We start from the raw sequence: 17,280 nt of genomic DNA, 5'->3' as shown, positions 1-17,280 counted from the left end.
TAGTTGGTAGATACAGTACCCCTGTCTTCAAGGTATTATAGTTCGGCAATAGGAGGCGTTGTTGGGAAGTCTGGGCCCCATCATTTATCAAGGATGATCCACTTAACACCCTGTTATTCGGAGTTTCTGCTTATTCGCTTTCGACTTTACCGGATGCGTGGATGAATACAAGCGCTAATAACTGACATATAGTACGGTGCTCCATAAGCGCAGTGTGGTCAGTAGTTGTACGAGTATATAGGGGGGATTTTACTTGACCGTCTTGAAGGCTGTCTGTAGTAACTTCCAAGTCTAAAATTACTAGCGTTCCATATACAACTTTGGACAAAACTATAGTACTACAAAGGGTTTTAAACCCTAATTATCTACTATTATTGCCTATCTTCTAATATCAGACTAGTAGCTACCTAAGATAGAGTAGATTAGCCAATCTATTCCATCTTAGGTAGCTACTACTAGTTGGGTTCAGCCACCAGCCCTTACAAGTCCTGAACTACCGAGTAAAACCAACATGACAAAACTGCCTATATGGACAAACTCCCAGTGGAGGAATAACGTTGAAACAGCGTTTCACTAGCCCCGGGCACCGCACCTGTTCAGTGCGAATCCACTTTATACCAGACAAATGAGACTGAGACAGCCACATTGAAGGACCGTTCTTGGCAGTCGGATGACACGCCGAATGTCCCAAATAGTCCACCTTAAACATTCAATCTGATGAACGCCTTGGCCACCGGTTGGACCGGATCAGAGCAGAGCAGCGTGGCTGCTAGTATGGCAGGGTTCATATAAAAATTGCCGATCGCGCGGTTTTATCTACCCTCCGCCAGAAAACAGTAACCAACCGACTATACTCCGGCAAGATGCGCGGGACTTTCGCTCTTTCTCTGTTGACTCTGGCGCTGGGCGCTCAGGCGGTGGTTTCCAAGTCAAAGTTGGTGACTTATGTCGATGTGCTGGCACTCGATAATGCTTTTAGTCCCGTGGAGGCGGCCTACTGGACTGGCTACCCTCACCATCGCCGAACCCCCTTTTCCGTCTCGCCTGATGGAAAGTCAGCGTATCTCGCATATCTGGATTCCAGTGGGACGGACGTTCACGTTCAACCGGTGAACCCTAAGACTTTCAAGGCGACGGGTACAAGTGTTACCGTCACCGGTGGAAAAGAAGGTAAGAGCAGTTTCGGTTTCGCAGATATAAGCTTCATTCTAGAAGATAAAATATAAGACTAACAAGACAAAACTAATTACAGCTGGCGGTCTTGTCGCTCAGAACGATGGTTTCGCCATCCTCGTCAACGAGGCTATGCCATCCGGCACTACCAACGCCCCTGCAGACAACACCCCCGTCGCGGCTCTATACCGATACACCAATGGCAAGCAAACCTGGAAGACCTGGCTCGGTGGACCAGGTGTGCACGACTCCGAGGGCCGCGCTGCCTCCCCCGACATGAACGGCGACCTTGTCTACTCCGCAAAGGCCGGTCTCTACGGCGCATACTTCGTCGTGACCGACTACTCCGGTGACGCCTCGGGCCACTTCGGCGACAGCATCGAATACGTGACCGAAGACGGAACACTCAAGACCATCGACGGTGCTACCAGCTCTTGGGGATGCAGCCATAACACCGGCATTGCATTTGAATCCGCCGACGCTGCTCCCTTCGCGAGTATATGTGCCGAGGACCAGGGTGCTATCTGGCTCAACACCAAGACGCAGGGTATGACGAGTGACGGAGTCAAGATCTCGAACGAGAATACCACCAACGGTGGTGGAGGCGAGGCTATGGGTGGTATGTCCGGTAGCTACAGTGCGCTGGCTCGCTTCGCTGAGACGAGCCGGTATGTCTTTGCTTGGGTTTCGCGTGGTGCGGTCGATGTGACGCAGAACGAGTGGATGGGTGATGGCTACACGAATGTTCAGAACCGTACCAATGGACGCAATGTTGCGTGGTCTCTGTTCTCGGATAAGTACACCAAGGTTGGCGCTCAGGCGACTTCCAAGGTCGGTACTGAGGACGGTGATAGCCAGGTTAACTGGATTACTTCTGGTGATAATGACTGCTCCAATGCCCATGCTGCTACTTTCGGCCCCGTGAATGGACTTATTACCTGGGAGGAGATCTCGAATCCTACCTGTGACTTTATTGCTATGGGTTGCCGGGGTGAGTTTGCTGGTACTCACTTCCAGCAGGTGAACAAGGAGGGTGAGAAGGTTGGTGTCTCGTTCAAGAGTGATAATGTCTATGTTGCTGGTGACATGGTTACTTATGATGCTGGACTTTCGACTACCAAGATCTGCTGGCCGTATGTGAGCATGGATTGGGACCTTTCTGAGGCGGTTGCCTACGGTGGTTCGACTACTACCACCAAAAAGATTAGCTTTGCTTGTCTGAGTCGTTGAGTTGGGAGATGGAAATGAGTACCAGCGTGTTCAACCTTTCGCTGATGTCTCGAGAATTACATGAGAGTCCGTGGGTACCTAAACTTCCTTGGATGATTGAATAGTATTATTACTAGTATCAAAAGCTTACTTTGGCCTCAGAAGTCGTGACATTATGCCTATTAGTACCTACTACTACAGAAACACAGAACCGTAGAGGTTAAGGTTATAGTATGTTAGTATGGTAAAACTAGAAGCTATTCCCATATCTCCGGTCGCAAGAACGGTCAACCTGGTTACGTATGGCTACTCCTTCAATTCCTGCGACGGAGGTAAAAACTTATAGAACTTGAACACGCAAATCACCCCATCACTGCCTCGAATATATGGCACTAGTATAACTTCAAGTTGAAACTTCAAGGTGGTGTTTGGCTAAAATGGTCAGACTGCCCACTGGCTGCCCTAAAGGTGGTTACCCTCATTAAAAAGCCCTACCTACCAGGGTAGAAAAAGACATATATTGTAGGCTAGTTCAAATTACAGTATTAGAGATAAGTAATTAGACTCGGAGTACTTAGGGTTGCTTAGAGAGCAGCCTACTAGTAGGGCAGTGAGGGGGCTAACTCAGAGGCAGTGTTACCGTCACCTGTATTACTACACCTATGCTTCACTCACCACTGGTCTTGGTACTAGTAGTAGTCAGTGTTCAAGTTGTGATAACTATCATCATGCCAAGACCTTCGATCAGTAGGGGAATTTTGCCTCCGCAAGTACCTATTCCTAGTAATTATCGCCACCCGGGCTAGACAGAGGAGAGAGAAAGAGAAAGAAAAGACGGGATCCCATTTTCGTTGATCAAACTGGAAATATAATGATTATTTGATAATCAAAGGAGAAAAATAGTATTGTTCTCGTCGAGAGTCAGGAATGGGGAGTTCTTGGCAACCTTAGATAATACCAGCTCACTAAAGATTGATTAGTACGGAGTAGCATTTACTGCCACCGTTAGAACCATCGCCCCCGGGCCAGACTCACCCTCAAACCAACTTCACTCTCTCACTCTCCCCCACATCGCGGTCAGGCTTCCCACTCGCTTCATGCCTTCCACCAATGGCATGATGCGCTCTCATCGATTGACTGTCCTGCTCGCGATCGTCCTGCTCGCGTGCTTCTCCCTCTTCTACCTCCGTCCCAGTTCCATTCCCGCCGAACCCATCCCCGAACCCCAAGCCAACCAGCCTGCCCCCGAACCGATCAGACACCCTCAGCTCCATCCTGGCCAGACCTCCTACCCCCCCCCGAGAAAATACACCCCATCTCGAATTTGATCGGAACTGCGCAGCAACAATTCGACCATGTTTACTCTCGCCAATCGAAGACCCTGGCCGACGCCGTGCAAGAGTACAAGCGCCGCTATAAGATGCACCCTCCGCCACACTTTGACAAGTGGTTCCAGTTTGCCCAGTCCAAAGGCGTCCAGATGATCGATGAGTTTGACTCCATTTATCATAATCTGCTCCCCTTCTGGGCCGTGAAGCCCCAGACAATCCGTGAGCGCGCCCGTGAGGCGCTCGGGTTCGACAACGCCATGCTTGGTCTTTTGATTCGCGATGGCAAGGTGTCCCTGACGGATGGTGGAGGTGACGGGCGCAAGTGGCAGCGCGAAGCCACTGCAGGTATGATGAAGGACTTTGTGAAGTACCTACCGGATATGGACCTAGTATTCAACACCCATGACGAGCCCCGCGTCGTGATTCCCGGCGAAGACCTCCAGCGACTGGTGCGAACCGCGACGGACCAAGCCATCCCTGCTTCTTTCCAGAAGAATTCTCCGACCAATTCGTGGTCTCCCCGTGCTGCCAATATCAACAAAGGCGACCGCTTTGATGAGGTGCGCACCACTCGCTTCAACCGATTCGCACACCAGCCTACCTGGACCAACTCTCGCATCTCCTGCCCAGTCGACAGCCCTGCCCGATCGCTCGACGAAGATGCGCCAGACAATGAAGACTCCTATGCGCTTGGTGAAATGGGGTTCATCTACAACACCACTGCCTTCTCTGACATTTGCCTCAGCCCCTCCTTACGATATACCTACGGATTCTTCGATCGCCCGAACGCTTTTGATGTGGTGCATGATTTGTTCCCTGTCTTCTCCCAGAGCAAGATCTCGAGCTTCCAGGATATTCTATACCCTAGTCCTTGGTACTGGGTGCAAAAGGTGCCATACCAGAAATCCAAGGATTACTCCTGGGATGCGAAGACAGATCGGATGTACTGGCGTGGTTCTACCACTGGCGGTTTCTCGCGCGCTGGTGGCTGGCGCCGACAACATCGGCAGCAGTTCGTTGACAATGTTAACTCTCTGACTCCATCCAAGGTTCTGGATCGCCAGCAAGATAACTCGTGGGTCTCGAAAGAAATCACCCCCGATGTGTACCGTGACAACTTTGATGTCAAATTCACCATGATTGGCCAATGTGATCCCGACGACTGCCACGCCCAGCAGGAGTACTTTGAGGTGGTTAAGGCCGCCGGCCAACAAGATGCCTGGGCTCACAAATTCTTGGTTGACGTGGATGGCAATGCCTTCAGCGGTCGGTTCTACGCGTTTTTGCTCAGCAACAGCTTTGTATACAAGATTGCTCTCTTCCGCGAGTGGCACGAGGAGTGGCTCAAGCCTTGGCTGCATTATGTGCCTCTCGGCCTGAAGGGCAACGAATACACGGAGACCATGCGCTACTTCACCAAGGAAGAGGAAGGCAAGAAGGCGGCCTCTCAGATTGCGACTCAAGGCCAGCAGTGGGCACAAAAAGTGTTGCGGAACGAAGACTTGGAAGTTTGGTTCTTCCGTCTACTTCTGGAGTAAGTTTTCCTCAACCGTATTTTTCTATTTTCTATTTTTGCTAACTATCTCCTTCAAAGATACGGACGTCTCGTGGATGACAACCGCGAACACCTTGGCTTCTCCCTTTGATCGCCCCGGCCATCTTATAAGCATTGCATCTGTATATACCCTAATTTTCTTATTTTGCCCGACGACATTACGGTCTCCTTTACCTTCTCCCTCTTTTTTTTTTTTTTTTTTCTTCCACCCCCTTGATCTGGGTTGCTACGCAGTCGCCTTTCCCAATTTGTGTTAATACCCTTCCCCTGTTGCTTGATGGTGGGCTGTATTTGGTGCCGCGTGGATACCATTCATCTAACTGCATATGAAAAATGGAATTGGCGTTCCCTTGGACTCTCGTTATATCCCATGATGTACTCGAAAGTAAATACAATCCCTTGAAGATGGGGTTTTAACGGACTCTACTCGAAAGTTCAAAATTATTCTAATCGAATTATGGAACATTAATAGTTGCATTAGACCATTTGATATAGGAAAATTACTAGTACTTGGGAATCACTACTTTTACCCCAACTTTAACGAAAGAAAACCCAGAGGTATACATGTCCCGACCCCCCAGGATAAAAAGACCGAATCAACAGACAGAAAAAAAAGGTATCACTTGCGAGAATTGTCAATCAAAAGCCGAACTCCCTCCGGCCAGCCGGAAGCCTCCGCCATCTCCAGAACCGTCTGGCCCGTCTCATCCTTTTGCTCAAGATCGACAGAACCACCCTTCTCAATCAACAGGCGCAACAACTTCAGATCCCGATCTTCAATAGCCTGCATGATTGCATTCCAGTCACGATAACATTTATTCGGATCGGCACCTTTCTCAAGGAGTAATTCAATCATGGAAAAATCCCCATCATCACACCGACGTATCGCCTTAACAAGGGGAAGATGTTCACCAGGAGCATTTGGGTCAGCATGACCCTCCCCGAGAAGAAAACGAACAAGATCTGCATGTCGCTCGCGTAGCGCCGTCGTCAATGGAGAAAACACACCACCATTCTTCCACTCTATATTCGCGCCCGCTTCTAGGAGAAGCTTCACGTTTTCGAGATGATTCGCCTGAACCGCCTTCTCCATGACACCCTTATGCGCGCCTAGGTTTTTGATGCCCGGTAAAAGCAGACGCAATAGGGCTGGCGACTGAACAGCCATGTATATGGGCCAGTCCTGGCCGCGGACGTTTGGATCTGCGCCGTGCGCTGGCAGCCATTCTAGTACCTCGGGCCGATTATCGCGGATTGCCGTCGTTATGGCTGTGTGGCCTGATGCGTTGCGGTCATTTGGGTTGGCGCCGCCTTTTTCGACGAGCCAGTGCATTGCGGTTGAATTGTTGAGTTGGACTGCGCATTCGACTATGCCTGGGGGATTGTGCAGATCAGCGCCTGCTGCGATCAGTTCTGGGAGGAATCCGAGGCGGTTGTGAGTGATGCATTTCCATGCTGGATACTCTGATGCCATTAGATTTGGATCGGCGCCGTGGCTGAGGAGGAGGGTGATTATATCTGGGCGGTCGTCGCGGATGGCGGAGCATAGCGGGGTGTATATCCCATCCTTTTTGGAATTGGGGTCTATGCCAGCTTCGAGTAAGACGCGGACTGCGTCGATGTTGTTTACGCTTGTCGCCTGCTCCATTATTCCTGGGGCTTTGCGGATGTCGGCGCCGCGGGCGAGTAGGATGCGTAGACAGGCTGGGCGATAGACAGCGGGCCAGAGAGCATGTTCGGGACCTGGGAGATTTGGGTTTGCGTGGTGATCTAGTAGCATTGTCACGATTCCTGGTTGGTCGTCATGAACTGCTTCGCAGAGCGCTGTTTTGCCGTGGTTGTCCTTGCGGTTGGGATCGCAGCCGGCTTCAAGCAATATTTGAACTAGTTGTTCCGGGACTTGCTTGCGGATTAGATCGATCAATAATGTTGTGCCGCTGGGGGTTTCTTCATTTGGATTTCCGCCGTGGGAGAACATGAACTGTGCGAGCTTGATGTTTCTTTTGTTGATGCTGCAGCTCAGAGGTGAATCTAGCTTCTCGTTCGCGCGGTAGTTTACATCAGCACCGTGTTTCAGCAATAGCATGGCTCCGTCCACGAATCCCTGTTCCACCGTCAGGAGGAGGGGTGTCTTTCCTTGTGGTTCGGCAATATTGGGATTGGCTTCGAAGGCCAGTAATAGCCGCAGGCTTTCGATATCCCGTTGGTTCACGGCCTCGAGGAGTGGATAGAAGTCGCCCTCCTTGTCTGGCGACACCCCGCTATTCAAGAGTTGCTCAATTGATGCATGATCGCGCTCCCTCATCGCAGAAGACAGATTATTCCGAATGGTCGACGTACTTCCACCCGCCATCTTGCTGGATAAGCGGGGAGGCAAAGTATCTGATTCACCCTCATGCCGTATACTGGTCTCCGCGACGGAAGCTGGAGCGCTTGTCTTGGCCGGCCGATACGGCATCGATTGTTGTTCACGGGGAGCAATTGTTTGAGGCTCGCGTCCAGGTTGAGAGCTCAGGAACTGATTGAGAGAGAGAATGGAGGATACATCGTCCCCGTAACTGCCGCGGTCCTGTCGAGGAGAAGTTCCCTGACTATTTTCTTCAGATTGGTATTCCTTAGGTGCACCCCGAAGGGGAGAGGGATCTTTTGAGGGCACAGAGGGTGAAGAGCCATCGGAATCAAACGATTGAGTTCGGAGGGATGGCCCAGGCCCGCTATTATCAGAAGACGCAACTTTGTTTATGCCCATGATCGAGCGGCCTTTGGAGATGCGGTCCAGCGCAGCGGCCAGACTAGCGTAACCAATGCCCACCGACTCCTCCGGCTGTACCTCTCTGAGGGACCAATGGAATGCCATACCGCTGATCTGGAGGGTTTCATTTGTCTTCTTCAAGGACTCGTGGATGCGCTTCAGCTCATGCGCCGGGCGATGCCATCCCCGTTGGAGTTTCCCTAGTGTTCCGCGATGCTCATATTGAACGAGCTTCAAAATGACTTTGTCCAATTGTTGGAATTCACGGTATGCGACAACGAATTTCTTCTCCACTTCATCGATGATAACCTCCGGCAATGCTCGGTTGGCGGCGGTCAATTCAGTCACTCCGGTCTCAATGGCCCACAGAGTGCGACAGGTGTCAAGGAAGGTGTGCGAAAGTTCACGAAAACCATCTGGTAACTGCTGGGTAGTGCTGAGATAGTTCAGCATGTGCACCGAGATTTGGTTGCCGAGTTGGGTGGCTGAAGCCGAAATGGTGCGGATTGCATCCTCCGCCTGCGACGGCATGGTGATGGCAAGAGACGAAAGACGTGTTCGTGAGGCAGACAGAGCAAGTGTGATGAAAATGAGGAGAGAAGAGGGAAACCCAGCAGGATCACACTACTGCTTGAATCTGAATCAATGGGGTCTAGAACGGTGGGTCTGGGGCCAAACACTATACTTCTCGATGATAGGATTGTTGGCCTTGACCCTGGTCAAAACAATACAAGTTGTCATCTACAATTGTACCTAGAACATCTAATCAAGTAGGCAAATGAGATAAATGAGTGGAATAGCTGACTGATGAGCCTTATATAGAAGTCAATTGGCAACTTTTTTAAAAGAGATACTGAAATTTGTGACTGGAGTTAACGTTCGCAGGTCGGTTGGAATGATCGATTTCGGGGCCACGAATGCCCCACCTCAAAGTTAAAGATCGCAGTGAAACCCCCCCCTGGGCGCAGTAAATCCTCCTAGGAGCACGTAATTTCTCCGTTGGTGCCCAGCCTCGGCGGATTTGGGGGTTCGTAGGAGCCTGTCATGGAGCCTTTCATGGAGTGTTAAGTTCAATGGATCCTCCCAGAATCCTGCCGGCTGATTTGCCATGGCCAATGTGAGCACGGAAAATCAGGTTCGTGGCAGAGCTAAACTCACATCTGCAGATAGGATGTAGTGGGCTTATGGCCTAACCGTAATCCCATTGGTTTGGGTCGATTAGACATGTTCTATTGGTCTGGCTATCAGGGACTGTACCACTTGAACTGGCCAAGGCTCACCAACTCCCGAATCTTAAATTCGAAACGTGATATCCAGACTTTCGGCTTAGTTAATAGTATGAGACATTTAAGACTCGTGGGGATTATAGACAGAAATAGTGGTAGAAAGAAGACCAGAGACTTCATACAAAAAACCGAATGCACCCGAACATAAGTCAATCGAGAACATTTGTAGAGAATCACCGATCCACCACCATGTGGAGTGGGGCGATTCATGGAACTGTTCTGGACTTACAGAGCCAATTCGGCCAATCAGAGACCATAATGCACTCGACAATCTGAAACCTCATTGCTATTCCCGGATCGACGATCGGCAGAATTGACATGACTTTTTTCTTCCTACCGACCAGTTCGGAAAGAAGATCCCGCCGTTAGTCCTCAAGCGGCTCCACTGTAACATTGAGCGGCTCGAAACGGGCATCAGCGCAGAAATGGGGTGGGGGCGAAACAGGGGTTCAAAACAGGTACGTGTCTTCCTCTGTTAGGGAGGAGATGCTCTGGAATTTTTCAAGTTATAGACATAGCGATCAACTTAAACTACTAGTACTCTTTCAAACACGCTTGAAACAACTTCATAACCTTAAGCAAAATCCTGACAAGTCGATCCTTGTGTGCTGTTGTCTCAAACCCCCCCACTCACATATAACTAGCCCAAGATTGAAAACGGCCGAAATTGAATGTCTCAAAGAGCGCTCGCACCTTTTGAAAACCGGCTCTTCAAGCTCTGTCGAAGTTTCGAAATTCGTTCTATATACCCCGTCGGTAAAAAGATACATTCGGAAAATTATATAGTGAATAAACCTCCAGTTGGTATCGGTGACGGGGGAACTCGCGGAAAAGGACGCATAACAGCATGACCAAAGTGAGAAACGCAAGTAGATTAGTACTACTAGTACTGACAACCCAATGATAACCCAGTCGATTGTACATTAAAGCAATCCAGTTCAATAAAAGAGCATCGGCGAAGTATTAGAAAGTAAACACTAATGACTTTGGAACCTACTCGTAAATAGTGGAAATACGCCTCCAAATGCAGATCGTGCGAAGCTGCTAGCCGCCAAGGCACTAGCCGCATAGGAAGGTGTTATGCATCCACCAGGAACATGAACATACCTGAAAATATCCCGGGGCCAAATTGGATGGTCCTTGAATTGATCTGTCGGAGCTACCTATTAAGTATAAAGTTCATCCGAGTCGTTTAGTATGATCCAAACCCCTACTAGTAGGTACTAGTACTAGTACTACTAGTCTAGTAGTATCGACCTGAAATCTAGCGCTGCCGATGGGCTTTGTATGATTTCCTCTGGTAAATAATTTATTGATGACACCACACTCTGTCGTCTTCAAGTTATCAAGATAATTTGAATGAAGCTACGTTCAAGTTCGGAAACATCACAGGAGGCCTTCCGCTTCGGTCTCTTCTCTTCTCTCTTCTCTTCTCTCTTCATACTATCACGTTCACTCTCGTCCTTTTCATCTATTCATGCAGCAATGTCAACAAGACATGCCATACTCCATGCAATGTCTTACCTATACAGGCTAGACTACGGTATATCGGGAGAAGTTTCCACCGATCAACCGAGGTCCCGTGAACTTGAAGATCTCTAGCCAATCGGAGGTAAGAAGTAGCTGAGTCTCGCCTCCACCTAACGCGGCCCCACCACTACCAGCGGCAGGCGCAGAACAGACGCAGAGCAGACGCAGGCGCATCCTTTGATAACGCGCTCTCAATCTATCCATTCTCCACTTGCCTTCTTCCCTCTTCAATGCTCTGCTTTGCTCTGACATCTAAGGTCCGAAGTTGCCTCGATCATCATGGCAGTCACCCTAGGTAAAGTGGTGGCCTCGGTCGCCGTCTTTGCATATGGCATTTTCACTGTGCTGCTCTATGCGGTCATCGCCATGAAAAAGGGTCTCTGGTTCAGAAAGAGAACAGAGAAGGAATCTCTCGAACTTCAGATCGGTATGTCTTGGGATAGTATCTCAGAAGTTGCGACTCTCCCCTGTCTCGTGGTCTCAAGGCACAACCCTCATAATGTCAACTGACGCCTGATCTACGTAGCGCGTGATCGCATGTGGAACCTGACCAAGGAGTACTCTGGTCTTTCCCACCACTTCACCACTCTTACCAGTGGGCTCAAAATTCACTTCATGAGCAATGCAGCCCCTGGCTCGGCAGCGGCATTGAACCCGGAGAAGCCGTTGGTCATTCTCATTCACGGCTGGCCCGACAGTTGGGCCATCTGGCGATTCATTGCCAGCTCGTCTAGCTTACAAGAGGCGGCAAATCTCGTCGTTATTGACCTACCTGGATTTGGGGGCTCGGGGCGACTGGAGAAATACTCCGCGACGAATGTGCTCGAGGCGTTGACGGAGCTGATCCTTACGCTTCGAACTAAATATGGCGTGGATAATGACTCCGAGTCGAGCAAGAAGCGAACTATCGTCGTTGCACATGACTGGGGCTGTGTCCTATCGATGCGACTGGCAGCCGAAGCCCCGGCACTCGCTGACCGGTGGATTTTAAGCAATGCGCCCTTGGTACGTAAAAAAGAAAGAGGAAAACAAAAGGATGCCGGTACCATATTCCGAGGAGATAACTTACCCCTGATTTAGGTCAAGCTAGTCGAATCTAACATCGGCCGGCTATTAACGTCGGCGAAGAAGATGTTTAGCACCGCACTCAACTCCCCTCTCTCCTCTCGCACGCCCGTGCTGCAGGCATTCCGCACTCTTGGCCCTGTCATCCGCCAGGCTGGCCTGTCCGGTTATATCTTCGCCATGCAGCTACCGCCCGCAGGAGTCCACTACTTCTTGACCGGAGGCAACAGCTCTTTGATGGTAGCCATTCACCACCGTTCTTACGGAAGCTACAAGCCCACCTACTCAGATAAGGCCGACGCCATGTCCAACACGATGGGTCCCTCGCTCGCGGAGTCGAAGCTACAAAATGCAAAAGGCGATAGCTACCCCGAGGGAATTGATTATAGCCGTGAATTTTCCAAAATCTTCGATATGGCCTCTTACTACCGCCAAGGCGCCGCGTCTGCGCGTTGGCACAAGTCCCTGGAGACGATCACCGGGCTGCATGGTATCGCAGGCGACGAGAAGCTCCGCCGGACCAGCAGCGGAACGGGTGTTTTCGACGAAGGTGTTCCGGGAGTTCTCAAGGCCCCCTCGACTATCATTTGGGGTCAGAAGGATATTGCGCTGGACCCGCATATCTGCCTGGATGGCATTGGGGACTACCTCGTGAAGGATAGCCAGGTGGTGATGTTGCCACGGTCGGGCCATTGGACTCCGATCGAAGTGGAGAGTCGTGCAGCTCTCGAGGCGGCGATTCAGTGGGCAATTGGGGGTGAAAAGGGGGATGTTGAGGCTGCGGTTCAGGCTTCGTACCCGGATGCCACGATCACCGTGCGTCGCTGAGGTCTGTGAGTGATGGTAATCATTATGGTGACCATGGCATGATAATTGAAATCGACCCATGGGCCCCGCCCATTTGAGGGATTCCAATGGTTTTGTTTATGCGCGGAGCTTCGTAGTGCGGAAGGGGGCTGGGGAGGCATCTAGCCCTCCGGTCGGGTTTCATGGAAATTGAAGCGATATCTGATATTGTTGAGAGGGTAAATTCGAATTCCAGCATCCAAGAAGAATACCTTAGCTACAAGTATGTACAACACTGTCTGTGCATAGCCATAGCTCCTCCTCTAGTAAGCTTCTCCACGCGGATCATCCGAGTGGATTTTCCCGGTGAGGAGACTTCCCCATTCAAATTTCTCCTCAACCTTGCAACGCCAACGCTCGAGCTTCCCCCTCTTACTTTTCTCGTACTTTCACTTTCACCTCCACTTTCTCCTCCCTTTCATCAATTTCTACCATCCACATCTCCCCTTCTCCCCTCCCCCTAATTGCACCGCCAACCGCATCGCGTCGCACGATGCACTGAGGTCGCTTTCGTCCAGGTACCACAGCTGCTCGACCAGTTCTCCACCAGCCCGAACTGACATCGCCGGTGTTAAATATAGACCCGCGTTGCTTGTTCCTGGTTCCTGGATCCTAATTCCTGGTCTTTCCTCTACCCCTTCTCAAGCGGGCCAGTGATTTGAGCTTTCATCACTGTTGGGCTGGAGGAGAAGCCCGTTCTCTCTCTCTCCTTTCTTTCCTTGTCGTTTCCCTTTGCGTCGGGTTTGTCCCCACTCACGCAATGGCTTCCGAACAGAATGCCGTCTACTGCACAGTAAGCCAACATTTACCCCCTCCTTCTGGTCAGAAAGGTGTGTCGTACTCACGGAGGCAAGCTAACGTCGCCATTCCCTGGATAGCTTCTGCTAAGCGACAATTACCTGCCTGGTAAGCAATGGGCTGATCCCCGCGTGGTGTGGCGACTGCCGGCGGTACATTTCTGATCTATTTCCGTTTTAGGGGCGATGGTCCTGGCGCATTCCTTGCGTGACAATGGAACAAGAGCGAGATTGGTGGCCCTCTTCACACCGACTACGCTTCGACAGGAAACAATCGACGAATTAAGGGTATGTGTCTCATCTAGCTCAGGAGTGAATGGCGATGTTTTTTCGACGATCCTCTCCCTCCTACCAAGTTACTAACCTCCACTTTAACAAGACCGTCTATGATGAGCTGATCGCAGTGCATTCTTTCGTCAATGGCCGACCCGCCAACCTGTGGCTGATGGACCGACCGGACCTCATCGCTACCTTCACGAAAATCGAGCTCTGGCGTTTGACCCAGTTTGACCGAGTCGTATACATCGACTGCGACATCGTGGCCCTGCGAGCCCCCGATGAGCTGCTTGCACTGGAGGTAGATTTCGCTGCTGCCCCGGACGTAGGCTGGCCGGATTGCTTCAACAGTGGCTTGATGGCTCTCCGGCCCAATATGCAGGACTATTACGCCCTAAAGGCTCTCGCGGAGCGGGGGATCAGCTTCGATGGGGCCGATCAGGGTCTGTTGAATATGCATTTCCGTGACTGGCATAGACTAAGCTTCACGTACAATTGCACCCCCAGTGCAAACTACCAGTACATCCCCGCGTACAAGCATTTTCAAAGTACCATCAGCCTGATCCATTTTATCGGGTCGCGAAAGCCGTGGAATATGCCCAGGCATGTGGTCCCGATGGAGTCGCCGTATAATCAGCTGCTCAACAAGTGGTGGGCGGTCTATGACAAACACTATCATCCCCAAGCTGTGAGTGCTTCTATCGCACGTGCAGTTACTAAAGCTGATATTTCAAAAGGTGTCTACTCAGCAGCTATCCCAAGTTCCGCAAGAACCAATCGCCATACTGCGATCGTCAGATATAGCCCCGAGTGGTGCGGTTCAGATTTGGCCCGAGCCTCAGCAGGTCCATCATGTTCATGGCCATGGCGATGGCCGTTCGGATAATATCGTGCTAAATGAGCAATCATCGTGGCAGCAACACTCCGCTGAGGAGGAGTCGCACGACCACGGTGCAGCACAACAGGCAGCTCCCCCAACAGATAGACCGGTGTTGAGCATAGTACCACAATACGTGCGCGGCGAAGAAAATGTTTCGACTTATGTTCCCTCACAGCCTAACCCACCGGCGCCTATTCACCATATCGAACCAAGCCTTGAAAGTCAACCGGTACATCGCGAGCACCACGAACACCACGAGCATCACGAACATCATGAACACCGTGAACCGTCCCATGATACAAGCCATATTCACCATCCACAGCCTATACCACCGCCCCCGATTACTGAAATTCTCCACCGACCCCCATCGCCCAAGCCCGAGTCTCCCAAATTCGAAGCACCAAAGGCAGAATGGGATGCCGAACGGTAAAATTGCCCCATCATCCTTCTGATACAATGCTAATGCGTCTTAGTGAGCCACCACCATTGAACACGAAACCCGAAGGAATCAGCCTGCAACAAAAAACCTACACTATGTCCGAAGACACAAAGCTCTTCCAACCTCCCCCTTCATACCCCGAAGCCCCGAAAAACATGTACTACCAGGTCCCCGCCACAAATCCCACTCCACAAAAGATATCCCAGATCTTCCCCTGGGAACGCCATGCCGCCAGACCAACCCGCGTCTTTGCACACGAACAATCTCCTCCCCCCGCTGCTGCATCTCCCGAACAACCATCAACCCCAGATCCTACCCTTCCCAATCCAGCCCTGGCAGCGATCGACATAACCCCAACCCGGATCCCATTCGAACCCTCGGCCGAGTCGTGGGATAGCTACTCCCGCTCCAACGCCTGGGACGAAGACCCCTCAATCCAGCGCTACATGGAATCAATCCAAGCGGCACGGAAACCAAAGACCCAAATCGTCACCAGCGACAGCGCACAAACAAGCCCTGACAACCAAGCGGCCACTGCAGCTCACCACCACCGACCAAGCTTCCGGCTAACGGACTTCCCAACCGAAGTCGAGCGGCCCAGTCTACCCGTCACTCCGGCGCCAGTCGAACGACGGTGGTCTGCAGGCAATGATGGCGATTCTACCTCCGCCGGGACATCCTTGCTCCCTACTGCTGAGGGTGTACCGGCTCAGGAGGACTGGGTGGGTGTCACGGTTGACGCGTTCTCCCAACTCCTCAACGCAACATACTTATTTTGGCGCTCTACAGAATCCCCTAGCTCGTCTCGAAGAGCTTCGTCGGAGGCAGTCCGTGGGGTTGGGGCTTCCGGAGCAGTTTAGTGTTGGGCGGTGGTCTAATTCTAGTGAGGAAGGGTCGTGATACTTCCAGCGTACCCCTCTCTGACAATCTCTTTCTTTCTCTCTGTGTGTATCTGTTTTGACCCATTTTCTTGGTCTCTGAGAAACATTTTTGTTCATCTTTGCTGCGAATACTCAATTTGCCTTACCGGTTCACTTTGTACATTGCATTTGCATTGGGCTTTGAAAATTGATGTGCATCTATCGCATCTCCTTTTTGTTAATTCTCATTCGTCATATTCAGCATCTCATATCCTTTGGTTTGATTTGATTTGCTTGTGTTTTCATTGGCATGTCATTGCACGGAATGCATGATTTTTAGCAACGCTTTACTGGTGTGATTGCAGTTGGAATCACCAATATTCTTTTCCACGCGTATAAGCTGCAGTAGTTAGTATGTACATACTAGTAGTGAAGTGGGCCATGAACAGACGAAATGATTTTAAAGCAAGACCCGATAAGATGAAACTGGCCACAAGGCGATCATACGAGTGAGGCGAGGGCAAGGACGAATCAAAACCAAGCTAAACGGGAGATCTCCACGGACACGAGACTAGGTACGGAGTACTCGTAGCTAACGATGCAGACATTGACCTGCCTATTTAGAGTGTGTGTACCCGACACCGACGAGCCTATAAGAGAGCACGACGGGGCGGATTTCGGAAATAAAACCACAAAATCACCAACCAGAAATGCTTATCTGCGCCTCCGTCGAGGGGCGGGAACTAAGACCAACTAAGACCAACTAAGACCAAACCTAAAATCGGATATCCGGTGAGTGAAGGAAGACCGAAGGAAGACCGAGACCGTTGAAGGAATCGGGCTACTCCCGAGCTGGCTCAGCCCATAGGCAGCCATGTAAACTTGAAGGGGAGTATAACAAACATAATAAATAACTACTACTCCGTAGTATTTCTCCTAGTAATTAGGTGAGCTGACGATCTTCCCCAGGCGGATGCGGGCGGATTCCCCAGCTTTGCCCGACTGCGGGTTGCTCGGGGTACATACAGGTTGCTAAGAAAGCATATTAATAATTTGGCGTAAATGGTCGGGGTCAGGGCTGAGAATGGGCCCGGAGAAGGAGTTTGAAACACTTCGTGCCCAGGTGGAGATGAGAGGGGGGTTTGGGGAGAGCAAAGGCAAGGGTTGGCCCAAGCAGGTATACATGCATGCATGTATGAAGCTGCCGCAGCAGAAGAACAACAATACTACTCATACTACAATACCCTGCACTGTCCTGCCCAGAACGGAGCAAGTTATTAC

At 50.8% G+C, this 17,280-nt stretch overlaps 5 protein-coding genes across 5 annotated transcripts; 4 read left to right on the top strand and 1 right to left on the bottom strand.

Annotated features, from left to right (window-relative positions):
• Positions 1–863: 863 nt before the first annotated feature.
• N7481_010874 (uncharacterized protein) lies at positions 864–2,403 on the top strand (the record flags this gene model as incomplete). The annotated part of the gene is made up of 2 exons (XM_057270093.1): positions 864–1,185; positions 1,253–2,403. The coding sequence occupies 2 exons, from the start codon at positions 864–866 to the stop codon at positions 2,401–2,403; spliced, it is 1,473 nt and encodes a 490-aa protein (XP_057117267.1).
• A 1,076-nt stretch (positions 2,404–3,479) lies between these two features.
• On the top strand, positions 3,480–5,359 carry N7481_010873 (putative capsule-associated protein CAP1; the record flags this gene model as incomplete). The annotated part of the gene is made up of 3 exons (XM_057270092.1): positions 3,480–3,576; positions 3,621–5,247; positions 5,308–5,359. The coding sequence occupies 3 exons, from the start codon at positions 3,480–3,482 to the stop codon at positions 5,357–5,359; spliced, it is 1,776 nt and encodes a 591-aa protein (XP_057117266.1).
• Positions 5,360–5,887: 528 nt separating this feature from the next.
• On the bottom strand, positions 5,888–8,551 carry N7481_010872 (ankyrin repeat domain-containing protein; the record flags this gene model as incomplete). The annotated part of the gene is made up of 1 exon (XM_057270091.1): positions 5,888–8,551. One exon carries the CDS (start codon positions 8,549–8,551, stop codon positions 5,888–5,890), a length of 2,664 nt encoding a protein of 887 aa, XP_057117265.1.
• A 2,564-nt stretch (positions 8,552–11,115) lies between these two features.
• N7481_010871 (alpha/beta fold hydrolase) lies at positions 11,116–12,729 on the top strand (the record flags this gene model as incomplete). The annotated part of the gene is made up of 3 exons (XM_057270090.1): positions 11,116–11,263; positions 11,363–11,841; positions 11,917–12,729. The coding sequence occupies 3 exons, from the start codon at positions 11,116–11,118 to the stop codon at positions 12,727–12,729; spliced, it is 1,440 nt and encodes a 479-aa protein (XP_057117264.1).
• A 778-nt stretch (positions 12,730–13,507) lies between these two features.
• N7481_010870 (uncharacterized protein) lies at positions 13,508–15,999 on the top strand (the record flags this gene model as incomplete). The annotated part of the gene is made up of 6 exons (XM_057270089.1): positions 13,508–13,540; positions 13,626–13,653; positions 13,726–13,832; positions 13,924–14,508; positions 14,558–15,126; positions 15,174–15,999. 6 exons carry the CDS (start codon positions 13,508–13,510, stop codon positions 15,997–15,999), a joined length of 2,148 nt encoding a protein of 715 aa, XP_057117263.1.
• Positions 16,000–17,280: the final 1,281 nt, after the last annotated feature.

This window comes from Penicillium waksmanii (genome assembly GCF_028829765.1).
Source record: "Penicillium waksmanii strain IBT 27052 chromosome Unknown utg000009l:1.0-4314994.0:1.0-4318279.0, whole genome shotgun sequence".
In the NCBI taxonomy this organism is placed as follows: Eukaryota; Fungi; Ascomycota; class Eurotiomycetes; order Eurotiales; family Aspergillaceae; genus Penicillium; species Penicillium waksmanii.
The sequence above is the reverse complement of the archived record's forward strand: the minus strand, read 5'-3'. Positions and strand labels throughout refer to the sequence as shown.